At 45.9% G+C, this 15184-nt stretch overlaps 1 protein-coding gene across 6 annotated transcripts in view; it reads left to right on the forward strand.

The window, feature by feature from the left end:
* Positions 1-15184, forward strand: part of LOC120808763 (FERM domain-containing protein 4A) — an 85874-nt gene that overhangs the window by 11038 nt on the left and 59652 nt on the right. The window contains exon 1 of one of the 6 annotated variants that reach the window (XM_078082648.1): positions 4386-4848. The exons of 3 other annotated variants lie outside the window; for them this stretch is intronic. In XM_078082648.1, coding sequence (XP_077938774.1) covers positions 4816-4848 — 33 coding nt within the window. In that variant the 5' untranslated portion in view covers positions 4386-4815. Of the gene's footprint in view, positions 1-4385; positions 4849-15184 lie in introns of those variants that run through there. 2 more of the 6 variants (XM_078082647.1, XM_078082646.1) reach the window with 2 other exon arrangements.

Raw genomic sequence — 15184 nt, forward strand, 5'->3', positions numbered from 1 at the left:
CCCCCCCTCCCTTTAACCACCGCCATCACTGCAGGCCAATGAGGGCGGCCACACATGGCACGTGTATATATCTCTGTGCTTGGTGGATGGCCTGTGTGTGCATGGGTCTATGGGGGTATCAATGTGCATGTGCAGCATGTTTCCTGGGATTGCTGTTTAATGAACTCTAGATTGGATTTCAGACAAATTCCCTCCGGCAACAATCAAACCGGCTCTCTCAAACATGGCCAGGACCCTTGGCGTTGGGAACAGGCTAAATTAGTTTGTCACTCCAGTATATCATGGTAAATGACAGCGCTAACCAACTGCGTTGAAATCTTGTTGAAAGCTCTCTCAGGTCTTCGGATGTTAAGTATGTGTGTGAGTTTTATAAACATCGAGGCCCATCACTGCTGGCGTAATTCCCGGATTAACCCATCTACTGTACAGCAGCTTACCTCGGGTCCCCACCAGGAAGGAGGATTTTAAATATTTAATGATGATAATGTGGTTAATTGATTTAGACAATAATTACCACTCTTCATGGCTTACTACTTTAATCCCACAAAAACCACATAGACCTGCCATTTTCAATTTAGCTAATTGCTCTTTTGCCTCTGTGAGCAATTTCATTTGGATGCCAGGAAAAAAAATCAAAGATGGTCGTTCGACTCTGTTGGTGCTGCCCAAAAAATTATGCAAAACAAAACAAACCGTAATTTATTTTGATGTTCTAGGACAATGAAACATGGACGCTGGCGACTGATTTATTTTTGCCCGAACATGTAAGGATCCATTCCAATCTTTTTCTCCATCGGACCACCCGCGGTATTGACAGTGATTGTAAACAGGCACATAGACATCTCCGTCTCTCCAAATCCCTCCTGGATCGATGCTATTGGTCTGCCTACAAAAGAAGTCCCAGTGCCGTGTACAGGAGTCGGCAGCGGTTCTCTCTCCCGTGACATTGATTTAGGTGTAATCCTGTGACAGGGTTGCACATTGACTCATGGGTCCCTCTGTTCCCAGCCAGACACCTCGGCACACACAGTGAATATCGAAGAATATGACTTCTCTCTTGTTTTTTTTTTCATCCTCTCCACCTGTCTCTTTCTCTTATGCGCTTCTATTATGCTGCCAACCTGCTTTTGTTAAATTTGGTTACCTGGGTGGCTCGTCCAGATTCAGCCGTGTTTTAAAACTAGCAGATATTCCCCAGTGGAAGTTCCACCATTGTGTATCTGTTCAATAGCAGATATCGAAACTGTATCAACAAAATAGAAAATATTGTCTGGCTTTTAAAATGGCCACAATGACAGATGGGACAACAGATTAAAACACAAAAAAAGATTGAGCTGAAGCCTCAAGTTAGAGCGGCCTGAAAAGAAAGAAAATAACCTCTGATGCCCTTTTTCCTACTGTGATTAATTCATAATCATTCATTCATTCTTTTGTTTCCCTGTTTACAGTCTGTTCAGCTGCAGCGTATTACAGCTCATTGGACGTCTGTTTTCTGCAGTGAAATTGCTGCTCGAAACACAAACAGCAAAAGAAAATGAAACGGCATTTTGTACATTTTCTCAAAAGGTAAATAATGCACATATCTGAAAGTATTGTTGCAAGAATTTAATACCGCAGAATATAGAAAATCAAAAGGTAGAAACGAACTAGAACCGCGAGGCATTGGAGCGATAAATAAAAACACTCGGACCAAGGTGTGTCACTTCACGTGTGTGTTATAGAAAAACTCACATGGGATTCATTATGGGGTCCAGCTGGGGCAACAGGGACAGGAGTGAGCATGAGGAGAGGGGAATGGGAGAAGGGGGATGGGGAGACAAGGAGGGTGGAGATGGGTTTAAGGGCAATGTGCGCTGCAGTGTGCACTGCACTGTGCAGTATTGTCCCATGATTGTTATAATAGTTATCACCCCCTATATCCCAACCACACATGCTCTCCTTTATGCGTTTCTATGGGAAGGTGTATTAATGGCTGGGAAGAGTTGGGGGCAGGGATGAGATGTGTGCGTGTGTGTGTGTGTGTGTGCATGTGGGATTTGCCGACAGGTTAACATTCACTGTCAGCAGTAATGCATTATGGTGATATATCGGGCTGTATGTCACAGTGGGTTGACAGACACATGGTCATCTCTCCTGGTGGGGAGGAAAGCTCATTTTCAATGTTGTTTCATCCTAAAAACGTATTTCTACACCATTTTTACCCCTTTTCAAAGATCTCATGTAGCCGAGCTAAAGTAGCAATATGTATTCAGCCAACATTCCTAAAAGAAACTGGAATTAAAATAGAGAATGGAACAAATTATGGCAAAAAAAGACATTCTGGGAATTGTGAAGGTGAAAGGTGCTGGAGGCGTGTTTATCAGGCTACATTTAGGAAAGTACCTTTGGTCTACCACTTCTCTGAGGTCAGAGGTCAGCTGAGTAATGACATTTAAGCTCCTCCCACTGCCTCCGTGTAGAAACCTCTGCAGCACTTAAGCAATTTTTACATCGTCAGTAACTGTGTGGGACAGATTTAAGAGTTGATATAGTGTGTGTGCCTTTGCCCCTGTGTTTATTTATTCATCTCTGTGTCCTTGGCATGTGTGCCTGTGTGTGCATGTCTGTTTGAGGATGTACTGTAATACAATCACATGGTCCTATGGCGATGTACTTTGTGAAGTGATGAATTGGACCAAGGACTTCACGCTTTGTAAATGACATACATGACTATGAATACAGTGGATTGGGGTTCATTTTAATTAGATGTTCATTAGCTCAATGATTGTGAATATTGCCTCCCATTTCAATTTATAGGCCCCAAAACAATGATTTTGTTTCCGATGAGGCAGTCCAATTAAAACCAGAATACCGAGTAACCATCCTTCAAAATCAGGTTTAGAAAATAGTATTCTGTTCATTGCCGGGACACGGACATCAGCATTGCTCAGTTTGACAGCACCTTCACTGCATTAGCTCACATGAATATTCTAACGGGCCACCTGCAGGTCGAACGTTATTGATCGTGCGTAGATGTCTCTGCCAGCCTGCAATCAATGCAGTTATGCGACTGCGGGTTCCAGTCTCACCGCTTTTTCATCGCCGCAACGGTCATGTGACGCTGTACCAGTCGGCATGCGTTTTTAGGTTTTCAGTACAAATCAATCCAGAGACTATTGAGTAACAGCTGCGGGGGTTCAAATAGTGTTGTAACACACACACACACACTTTGACACCATCGGACCCATTTATGTCTCCTGTAGAAAAGGACAAACTCATTATTTTCATCACCAGGTGTAAATTGGTTAATTTGTGAATTTAATAATGAAGGTTGTTATTACAAAAGCGTCAGTGCAATAGTTAATCCTTTGTAAAGGTCTGCGGTACATCACATTACACGGTGCATAAGAACTAATTAGGAGTCCTCAGCGGCGGTGTCTGCTGTGCTTAATTTGTTTAATTGTATGTTTTTTTTATGTTTTATCTGGGTCAATACAGAGGAGAAGGCTAAAAATAATTGATAGAAAGCAAGAGGAAGGCAGAGAAAGCTCTTCACTTGGTGTCATGCAGGCCGGTTGCACTCAGAAGGCAGTCGCCTGAACCACTGGTGTCTCCTCGCCACAGTAACGTTCATCTGCTGCCACCGAGAAAGCCAACAGTCACAGGAATGCACGCTTTTTATTTATTTATTTCACTTTTTAACGGCCTCACTGCCTCTGCATGCTCCTGCTCTGATAGACATTGTTGCTATGGCAACGGCAAAATGCAGCCCAGAGTGGTGGTGGTGGTGGTGGTTTGTCCGTGGTGGTTTTGAAAGGAAAAACATCAACTCACATTTTACATAACACACACACACAAAGAGATGCACTCGGCCATCGCCGTTCATTTTTCTTCAGCCGTGAAGAACAAGAACATGGTATGAAACCAAGATCGTAACAGGCTCTGACACGCCAGAAGACTGCTTACACGTCATGGATGTGGGTTCTGGTGCTGCTGTAGCTGTTATATGTGGAAAGCAGGGACAAGGTGTGTGCAAGTGTGTGTGCTGGGGCATCTGTGTGTTGAAGAGGGTGACTCATGCCTTGTCTATTAAGAGAATAGAGAGCGATCAGGTTGCTAGGCAATTAGGAACTATTGTCCCTCCGGACAATAGTAGTGGCCTCCCATCTCTTTCTCTCTGTCTCTTTTGGTTTCTTACTTTCGGGTTTGTAGACACACGCACACTATAAATGTACATTTCGTTTGACCCCCTCCCAGCTTGTAGATTGGGCGGGAACAATGAGTTGTCGGTAGCTGCGGGTGAGGATGGACAAACGGTGAGAGAGGGAGAGGAAAGGGAGCACGAGCAGGAGAGCTGTACCGTGAAAAAAAAAAAAAAAAGACCTGCAATCATTTGCCACAGTGAAGGGAACAAATGTAGCTGGAGGCAGTGAGGGAGAGTCAGGGACATGGGGACAGGCAGAGAGAGAGAACGATAGAGAGAGAGAGAGAGAGAGAGAGAGACCTTTCATGGACATTTCACATTCAAATAGAGGAGGATTGGACACCAACTGACAGGTCGGCAGAAGGAAGCACCAGGACTTTGGCACGGCCGTCTCTCCTCCTGCTCCTCACTGTGTGTGTGTGTGTGCATGTCACACACACACACACGCAGGCTCTCTCTGTGTGCCTGTCAGTGCACGGGGTTCTCTGGGTGGGTGGGGAGCCAGGCTTGTGGAAGAGATGTTCACTCTGAGGATGAGACAGCGTTTCTAACAGGATCTATTTGCGGACTCGGAAAATACACACTGACACAGCTGAGGGCACCCGAGCCCACCGGAACCAACCGAATCAGCCATGGAGGGACTGCTGTCTCCGATGAGGACGCGGGTAGGTTACCATGGGGATTGCAGAGCATCCCACCTATGGTTTCCTCCACAGGAATCAATCACCCGAATGGCATGTAGGGACATAGCATGCCCCACAAGCTGCCGGGCTGCTGCAAGGAATCAGTATGTGCTTCTGTTGCCCACGCTGACAAGTTTCCGAGCTACCGGCGTTTACGGGGCTGTGGGCAGAATGCTGGGAGACGGCAGGAGACACGGGAGGTCTTCAGATGATAGATGTTGCATTGCATTGTAGAAAACTTTAATCTGCAAAAATGTGTATATGCACCAGGATTTCTGTGTGTGTGTGTGTGTGTGTGTGTGTGTGTGTGTGTGTGTGTGTGTGTCTGTCCATGCATATTAACAAAGGGGTTGCATTGAAATAATGACTCAGTGTCTCACAGTGGTACCCAGCTCCCTTTAGTACAAACCACTGTTCTCCTTGTGATAGAGGATAGAGGAGGAAGATGTGTGAGGTTCAGTGTGTTCAGTGAATTGGGTGAATATCTAAACGTGGTAATTCACTATTGTTCTTGGTTCACAGGAGCTTCTGTGTTGGATGTTGGCGTCTCTATCGGACATTGGACCTTTTAGTTGTGTGTCTCGCTGTGCTCAGAGCAACTATCGGACAGTGAGTGTCCGTGTTTGTGCCGTACAGAACCAGCTAATGAAATAAGAACATGATGTGAAGGCGTGTGTGTGTGTGTGTGTGTGTGTGTGTGTGTGTGTGTGTGTGTGTGTGTGTGTGTGTGTGTGTGTGTGTGTGTGTGTGTGTGTGAGCGCCTGTGTTTCTGTCAGAGCACACTTTGTTATTTTCCTGTATCCATGTGCCTGCATGTGACATCCCGCACAGTCGGCTGGGTTTTAATGTTTTGAGACATACAGTTTTTAAGTGAGTGTTAGGTTGTGTAACGTGTGACAGACTGCAGTATTGAATCTGGAATAATGTTATAAATATTTACAAAGGCATGGTGGCATTTTTGTAAGAAGAGAGGGATTTTTCTCTTTTTCTTACAGTGACCACCATATCCAGATCATACTCTACCATTGAATTAAATCCAAAATCAAATTTCAATCAGCTTTTTATTCAAAAGCACTGTTCTTTGGGTCATCTTTATTCTCCACTTCTAATGAATTCTTCCCCTTCAGATTGCTTCTCCCCAAGAGGACGGAGTGGATTTAACAACCTGGCTCTCTCGCACACATTCCACCCTCCCCCTTTCTTGTGTTATCACCGCGGATACAGACCCATCCGAACCCAAAGAAATCCTTAAACCCTCCACCAACTTCAGATAGGAAAATGTGCATTTATATTAACAGTTGGTTGGATAATGTTCTAATATATAGCTTCATTTCGTTAGATGTGGGGGTGCTGGAAGGGTTAAGCCACTGGGGAGCCCTGATGGTGTTGTCACACACGAGTACACCCGTCTGCTCACCTCTCCTCCCTCACCTTTACAACTCTTTGTAGGAGCCACACACTCCCTTTTACATTAAAGCCAAGAGGGTCTGCGTCTCACTGTCTGCCCACCTGTCTGTCCCTGTCTGTCTGTCGGGCCCTTGCCGTGTCTCTGGCAGTTGACCCGAGCTCCGTGATCGGTATTCGCAGATCGGCCCGTGATCCAGTCCGAAGAGGCGCGTTAGTCTGTTTGGAGACAGACTTGGCGTCAAAGTCGTGGCGTGGAATCAAGCCCGCTCGTATCTCTGCTGTCTGCCTCTCGTGCCAGATTCGCCCCGTGAGCTCTGGGAATCACTTCCAACGACTAAATGACTTTTTATAATTTATCGTCATCAGCCACATTGAGCTTCACGGGCCTCAGAGTCGCTCTTTGTATGTCGGTGTTGGTGTCTGTTAATTTTGTGAATGAATCACAGCATAACAAGCGATTGATGGAGTCTCTCAATGTTCTCACCGCATAATCGAAATTCATCGGGCCTTTTCTCACCCTCAGGGAAAAAAGTGATTATTTCAGTTCACCTATAAACAGCAGCAGATATGTGAAAAGTAAAGAAGGCAACAAAATAGGAGCGTTCCAATGTCGGGGTCTTTCTCCGTGGAGCAGTATTTGCTCTGTATTTGCTCGAAAAAATCATTCATCCTCTGCCTCAGTATAAAAGTGGTGGCACTACCCAAATTTCTCTTTCTATATTCAGTATTTTAACGTCGAAAAAGGAAAAAGAAGAATGGATTTATTCCATGTCTGTGTAGGGCAGGATGCCTTCAGGTCCTGCTTCAGGGTTACACAAAAGGTGACCTTAACCTAAAGATAGCGGACAGGGAATAGCAATAGCCTTTAAAAGCTGCACTACTGCTAATCCTCAGCCCACTGAAATGGGAAAATAGTGCTGAGATGGCTGTGCAGCTCTAGTGGTCTCCTCATCGCCAGCCTCACTCCAGCAAGTTTTCCCCTTGCTCTCTGTATCTCTCTTCCTCTCTGTTTCTTTATTTAGGATGACAGCAATGTGCAGTGAAGCAAAAAGAATGAAACAAAATAAGTATCAGTAAGCAGCGTGTCTGTGTCACGCACACAGCACGCAGGATGTAGTCAGTAAAGTAATCCCAATTTGTTATCTTCAGCCTCCATTCTTTTACTCCTGTATTCCTCATGAGTTTATCGTCCCACTGCATATTTTTAATGGGATGTTACAGTTTGGTTATTGCAGACATTGGCTCTGCAACAAAGACACACTGAGATGAACAGCTCAAGGTCAAAGATCAAGTTTCCCTGTTGGGATCCCCTGTTGTATGTAATATGTGCATATAGGTCAGTAGAACAAGGAGAGGAGGGAAGGGTACATCTTCCTCTGGAGAACATGTGCTGCTGCTCGGCAAAGGCAAATCTACAAAAATATATTTGTGTGTGTGTGTGTGTGTGTGTGTGTGTCAGCTCTTCAGTCAACTCCCTGTGTTCATGGATCAATACAGTAGTAGCAGTAGTAGTTCTCAAGAGATTAACCCCATCGGGGTTCCATCAGTCTAATCAGAAAGACTCTTCCTCTCTCATTAACTCCATCACTCACTCACTCAACCTTCATCTGCCAGCTCGCTCTCTTCTCCGGAACAGCGCCTCTCTCACATAGCATCTTCCCTCTTTGGGTCGTATGTGAACATGCATGTGTGCGTGTGTGTGTGTGTGTGTGTGTGTGTGTGTGTGTGTGTGTGTGTGTGTGTGTGTGTGTGTGCGCGCAGGGGGGTGTCCAGCTGCCCATGACAGATGGGGCCATTACAGAAATAGCCAAGGGCTCGGACATACATGCACAATGATCCACAAGCACATGTTTGTTCCATTATGGAATGGCCATTTCACACGGACACACACACCTTCTCACCTTCCCCTGTTGTTTGTTGTTCCAGTGCATCACATGCAAACCATCCCAACAACCCAACAAACTAACTAATTATCCCTCCCCTTGTGCCTCTTCGCTCATTCCTTTCCCCCTCCATCCTCCTCAGCGGGCGTTCTGCTGTCAGAATGCAGAATGGTAAAGGTAAAGGGTAAAGGGTAAAGGTCAGGGTGGCGTGGAGGAGAGAACGAAGAAGCCCAAAGGGAAATGGCCAGACTCACTGTACATCCCTGAAGCCGACCACCACACTGCTTGTATCCTAATAATTAGGAGAGAAACGCGGGAGAAAGTCCTGACGGGGTCTGGATGTGCAGCACAAGGTGGGGCTGCCTTTGGCAACCCACACACACGCACACACATACTCACTCATTTAATACACAGCAGCTTGGCTGGCAGCAATTGAAGGCCATAGTAAGTAGCAAAGGGGAGGTGGGAGGGGGGGGGCTGCCTGGTGCCTGGAACCACTTGAGACACACACACACACACATGGACAGATCTACATCCCCCAGCTGTCATCTCAGCCTGCAGAACATGCAGATTTAGGGCTGCAAAGTTAGTTGCTTTGCGTAATTTTATTTAAATTAAAAAAAACTATTAACACACCTGCTTCATTCTGGGATAAAATATTTTTAATTTCAGGTTTTGATAACTGAACGAGAGGAAATTGCTGAAACCTTTTTTGAATCTGCCAGGGGGTAACGTGGCTAAACAGAAACCTAACATTAGCTAATTAGCTCAAATAACTTGCTTAAAGGGGTTCAGAGTGCGGTAAAGAAAAAGACTTGCACCTACTTTGGGAAATAGATCAATGCATTTATAAGAGGAGGAGAAGCAGAACTGTGGCTTAAGACGAGATCAGTGGGAGGCCAGTGAGAGAGATCCTTGTACACGCTGCACTGTTTGAAGCTTTCCCCCTTGTTCCCCATTTGAAGATGTGGCGCTGCACGTCAGCCGTACGCCGCCTCTGATTGTGTCTGCGTGTTGCGTGTGTGTACTCACGTGTGTGCGTGTGAGCGTGCCCTGCTGTGTCGAGCATGTCAAATACACTCTTGTCCCCTTGAAGAGGCCCGAACGATGAGATCAATCAGAGCGCAATTGAGCAACCGGAGAAGCGAACCAGTGATGCACTTAATGTTAGGTGTTGTCATGGGAACACAGGGTGCAGATTTTCCACTTCATTGGCTGCCATAATTCTACAGGCATTTTCAAAGATGATTTCCAAAAAAGGCAATTGAAAGATGGGAGGTAAAATTAGTCATGTGTCAGACGACACAGCAAGACACAGAAGTATCGAGATGAGAAATTTAGTGTAACACCATGCTTCAATTAAATTAACCTGCGTTCGTGTGTTAGTGTTAGAACAATGGACTTTAGATTAAATAGCTTGAAGCAGTTCTATTATGTATATTAACTTTATCTGTTTAATAGCATAGAATGGTCCCAAGAGAGCTTTCGCTCTTCTGCTTTTAGCCTTTGGACAATCAGAAGGGCAATTACACGTTTCTCTATTGGAATGTATTCACAAACCTGCACACACACACACACACACACACACACACACACACACACACGCACACGCCTTTGATGAACGAGCAGAGGATTGGTAGTGTCACCCCTGTGACAAAAGGTGACCCTGGATTGAACAGGTACCATGCATCACCCAATCAGTAGACATCTACACCGGAGAGACATTTTTAGGCAGTTCCCGTGCATACACATTAACCGAGGAAATGGGAGTTTCTTTCTTCTTCTCGCCCTATGATCTCATATCTTCTCGCGTCACACTCACTCAGGCATATCCGCCGCTCTTTATCGTGGCCTTTTCCTCTCAACACCTACCGGAGACCCACCATTTGTAGCCGATTCCTTCCTTCTTCCTCCATCTCGATACATCATCCCCGGGCTCTGAGCTGTTACCTCTTTACATGAGCGATAAAGAAGCTCGCAGCAGTCTCTGAAATATGACTTAGGCTCACTAAGGACTTGAGTGGTGTCAACACTGACCTGAGGGGAGAGAGGAAGTAACGACAGAGGCAAAAGAACGGCATGAATTGTAGGACATTATTCCTGAAGGTGTTGAGCCGCATCACCGGAAAGAAAAGGGCCGTAAAACAACTCAACATTTAACACACACAGATGTTCTCAGTAGCAGCAACTGCAATGGATCAGCTCTGACCTATTCAAACGCTGGCAGGAATACTGGAGTTATTACAAATACAAATGCAGCTTAAAGTGCCGGGGCTTTTGAGGAAAATTACTTCCCAGCACCGCAGGCACTCAGGTTCAAACTCTGGCTCCCAATGATTCTGGCTATTGGCCCTTTGAGCCTAATCGTCAAAGTAACAGATAGAAAGCCACAAAAGATCACATGTTTGTACCTGCGCTGATAGCTGCTACCGGTTGGCAGGGGGCACACATTCAGGGGGCGACCACATGGAGCTCCGTGTGCCTCCCGGGGAAGCTGCTAGTTGGCAGACTGTTGTGTGTCGGAGGTCTTAACACTCCTCAGGCTAACAGAGGGAGTTATTAGCATCACGGTCGGCAGCACACGGGGACAAAAGAAGAACAAACACAAATTAAATGAAAAAAATACTATTTATCCATTCAAAACAAGCTGTGACCGTAATGATATTAATAATATTATTTCGTTCTTGTCAAAGATCAGTTCAGTTCTTAAGGACAGCACAAGGTGAAGCAACATTTCGTGACCAAACCATAGTAGATTTTATAGCTCTTACTCTGCGTACTTAATTGGAGCATCCATCCCCTTTTTTCCCATTTTAGTAATTTCAGTACAAAGTGCACGGAGCATGAACAAAATTTACATATGCACTTTTTATGCTCCAGCGCGCTAATGTATGATTCATGATTCACCTACAAACATGCTCAAGGAGACAAAGACATTGAGCACTTTACACACACACACTAACAGTGCATATCCTCTAAACACGTGCATGCACACTGGTCAATTTGCATGCTCCATAACATCTACATGCACAGCCTCACGTATATATGGACCGATATTCTGCAGCCAGACAGCCTCGTTGAAGTAGGAGGCACGACAGCCTCCCAGCAGCAAGGCTGCAGCCAGCGTCTTCAGAGCTGCAGACAGGATGAATTGATGGATATAAGTCGGCGATAGAATGAGAGACAGTGATGGTTGAAGGTGCCGGGATGATTGGACACATGATTGGAGTGGGGAGGTGATTCTTTTAGAGCCGTTCTTGATTTCCAGCACTTGATTTTCAGAAGCATTGGTCCGTGTCGCCAAAGGGGCAGTTTGCCGATCCCATCTGGCTCCTGTGATCCCACTTGTGCTTCTCAGAAACAAAAAGGCAGCACTGCGACAATTATTTTAGTAAATACGTATGTCTTTGCGGGTCATATCATTTAACACCACTGATATTCAGTAATTCTAAACTTATCCTGCTTGGTACCACGTGTCAGATTTTTGATTTTTCTAGTTAGGAACACTCTGCAGTGGTTGCCAGGTATCCTATTATCTCTCTCCCAAGTGTAGACAGCTGCCACAGCGCTGAATTAAATCCAAATATGAAATCAAGGTTGCCAGATTGATGCTCATCCATCCTCCAAGGAATACTTACATCATCCTAAGTGTCTCGCTGACCCTCCAAACTCTCATTACTGCTTGTTAAAACAATTAGGTTTGACGTGTGTCAGATTTATAACTCAACCTTGTGTGTGCTTGTGTGTGCGCATGTACACGTGTTTGTTTTATTCTGAACAGATGTGAGCATCTGCCATTGCAGATAAGGCCATTAATATGTGCCCAGAGGTGTTTGTATGTGGATGTGTTGAGTTTTTGGGCAACAGCTGTTGTTATTTGCAGTGTACCTTGTTTGCACATTCACTTTTGACTGGATCTCTCACATCCTGCTTTAGTTTGTTCGTTTCTTGATGTAGATGTGAACATTAACAGATTTAATAAAAACAGGAGCTGAAACAATTGCATTTGGTGATACAAATTGTATCACACGCCTTACGTTGAGCTCCAAACAGCTCTCACAACACAAACTTGGAAACCGTTTTAAACACAAACTGCTTTTCCCACAGACAGCACGCATTTTAAGCTACATGTCGACACTTGCGCGTGGCTTTAACAAAAGTAAGGGAGGGCCCCATGCGTCATGGTAGATGATAGAGTGAAGGCCGACCCCTTTTATTAAATGAATCATGGAATGCAGACCTGCCATTCCTGAAGTTTGATGTTGGGTAATTATTATGTTTGATGGCCTTGAACACAAGCGGTTTCATAATAATGATACTGCTTCAGAAAAACAGCGTTAGAAATTATTACCGTCGACATGATCAACAATCCAGTGCTGTGATAACCGGTTTGTTGCAGTATCCTTTAGTTTCTCTTTGGTGTTTGGACCAACTATTTATGTTTATCGGTGAAACTGTAGTCGTATTACTTTGCTGTACGACGGTTACATTGTCGCTGCACATGAACCCAGGTGTCATTGCAGGTTTTGGAACTCTCATAGATACTTTTGATCTCCTCCAAAAAACCTTTTCATGCGGTGTTTGCGTTATTTCATCCATTCATGACCCTTTTTCCTCTGAGTTTCTCACCAGTGTGCTGCATTTCATTGCCTGGCCACCAGAGCGCGCTGTGTGATGCGATTCCCTTTGCTTACAGCTCGAGGCTGAGGACATGGACGTCCAGTTGAGTTGCTAACTGAAGAAGAGCAGGCCACCCGGGGCCTTATGTTTGAAGTGGTGCACGTACTCCTTCCCGTAGCTCCTTCAGGAAAGTGTGGGCGAGAAGAATCCCTCCACAGCAATGAGTGCTTATTGAGAAGGTCAGCGCCGTTGAAGAAGAACTCCAGACATTGCTTTAGATTTGCGACTTGCCTCCTCCTCCTCACCATGTCTCTGTCTGATGTATGGAGCCAATAACCAGAGACCTTCGGGTCTCTAATGAGCAGTGGTCTGCTGCCTGGCTGTGTGTGTGTGTGTGTGTGTGTGTGTGTGTGTGTGTGTGTGTGTGTGTGAGCTGGCCTTTGGGCCCCAGTAAACACAGAGCTTTATTGGACAACTCCACCGTTCCCCGCATTCGTCATCACAGCTTTCCGAGAGACATCAGTGTTTTCGTGGAGGGGACCAGGTGGGGAAGGAGGAGCGAGTGGGTTTGTGTGTGAGGTGACCAGGGAATGGTGTTGTGTATAATTAATGACCTCATCCTGCTCCTCCTGCTGTCCAAGAGGGGGGGGGGGGGGGGGGGGGGGGCGCGTGAGTGGGTAAAAGACAAAGAGCAGGGAAAGGAAGTGAAATCAAGACAGAGAAAATGACAAGAAGGGGTAAGGGGAGGACAGCTGGGGACAAAGATTGAGGGAAGGAAGCATATGTTAAAGGCCGCACTTGATTAATAATGAGATTTGTCAGTGACCGAGTTGCCGTCCCATCACCCCCGCTGTCTACTGGGGGGGGCTATCACATAGGCTTCAACCCAATAAATCCGCCTCCTCCTCTTCCCCCAGTCTTTCATTTTTCATGCGCCCAATATTCAGCCCTTTTCCTGCCTCCTTTCCCCTCCGTAGCTTCAGGTGCTCCTCTGTTCCCATGGCGATGACGCAGGCAGAATGTTAATAAGTCCTAATACCAAGGGACGGGACCTTGGCTTGGAGGGAGACCTGGGACTGATCACAGCCTGCCTGTCACAGCCTCTCTCTCTCTTTTCTTATGAATGCTGTGAAGGTGAAGCGGTGTAGCGAGGACAAAAGGCAAGAGACGGCCGGGAGGTGACTGCTCTGTCTAGCAGCAGACTCCAGCGGAGGATGTAGCCCCAGGGGGTCAGCATGCCCCCCCCCCCCCCCCCCCCTCGTCTGTCAGCCCACTTTAGACATTAGGTCTCTTAATGTTTTCCCCGGGGAATCATGCAGAGCACCAGCTGAGCGTCGACACTCCAAAACCAACCCCTGGAAAAGCACACAGACACAGACTGCACTGCTGGGACGGGACACGTTACCGTCACAGTGACGAGAGGGCTGACCTGGAGTAACACCAGGAGGTGAAAATGATCTCCTCAAATTACGCCCGTCTCTCCCCGAACCCCGAGGGCTCCTTCTCCCCCTCGTCCGCTCGTTAACAATGACAATCTGCCTGAGACGTTTGACCAGCGTTGGGGATTGGTTCACCTGTCAGACGCGCTGAGCCCATCTGTACAGTAACAAGCAGCTTAGTCCCATGCCTGCAGCAAGAGGTGGAGCTGCCACCGTCTGGCTTGTGTTACTGCACTCCTGGGAGAAGCCAGACATGTGTGCTGTGGGTTGCAGAATGAGCTCATTAGAAAAGCAAGGAAAATGCAAGCATGAGTGTGTGTGTGTGTGTGTGTGTGTGTGTGTGTGTGTGTGTGTGTGTGTGTGGGTGAAACGATGTGGACAGGTGCAACCTCTTCATACGTTTGCATTTGTTTGTGCGCATACTTTGTTGGTTTGTGGTTTGCATTCCAGAGGGAGCATAATGAAGTTTTAGGAGGCTTATAAGCACAGCTCCATGCAGATAAACGAGACTCACACTAATTTCAGGGGAACTAAGCAACAACACTTTTGGCTAGTGTGAGCAGTGTAGGAAAATGTTCAGTTGTTAACCCCCCCCCCCCCCCCCCGTGTCAAATGCTTGAATTGTTTTTCTAGTCTAATGTAAAACATATTTGTTTAATAATCATTTAATCATTTAACAATCATTTTTAATATCATTGCACAAGTGTAATTGGTATTTTAAACCCTTCGAATTAGTGCAAACTACATTCTATAGTAAATAATCAACATATAGGACTGCACCAGAAATTCCCTGTTATAAAAGCACCGAGACACACACACTCACACACACACACACACACACACACACACACACACACACACACACACACGTACAAATGATGTTTGCATGTTTCCTCCTTTTTTCCCAGTGTCCCAGTATCGTCCCCTGGGAGTACGATCATGTATGACCCATTTCCCCTCATGATCTGG

This window comes from Gasterosteus aculeatus, chromosome X, assembly GCF_964276395.1.
Source record: "Gasterosteus aculeatus chromosome X, fGasAcu3.hap1.1, whole genome shotgun sequence".
Lineage (NCBI taxonomy): Eukaryota > Metazoa > Chordata > Actinopteri > Perciformes > Gasterosteidae > Gasterosteus > Gasterosteus aculeatus.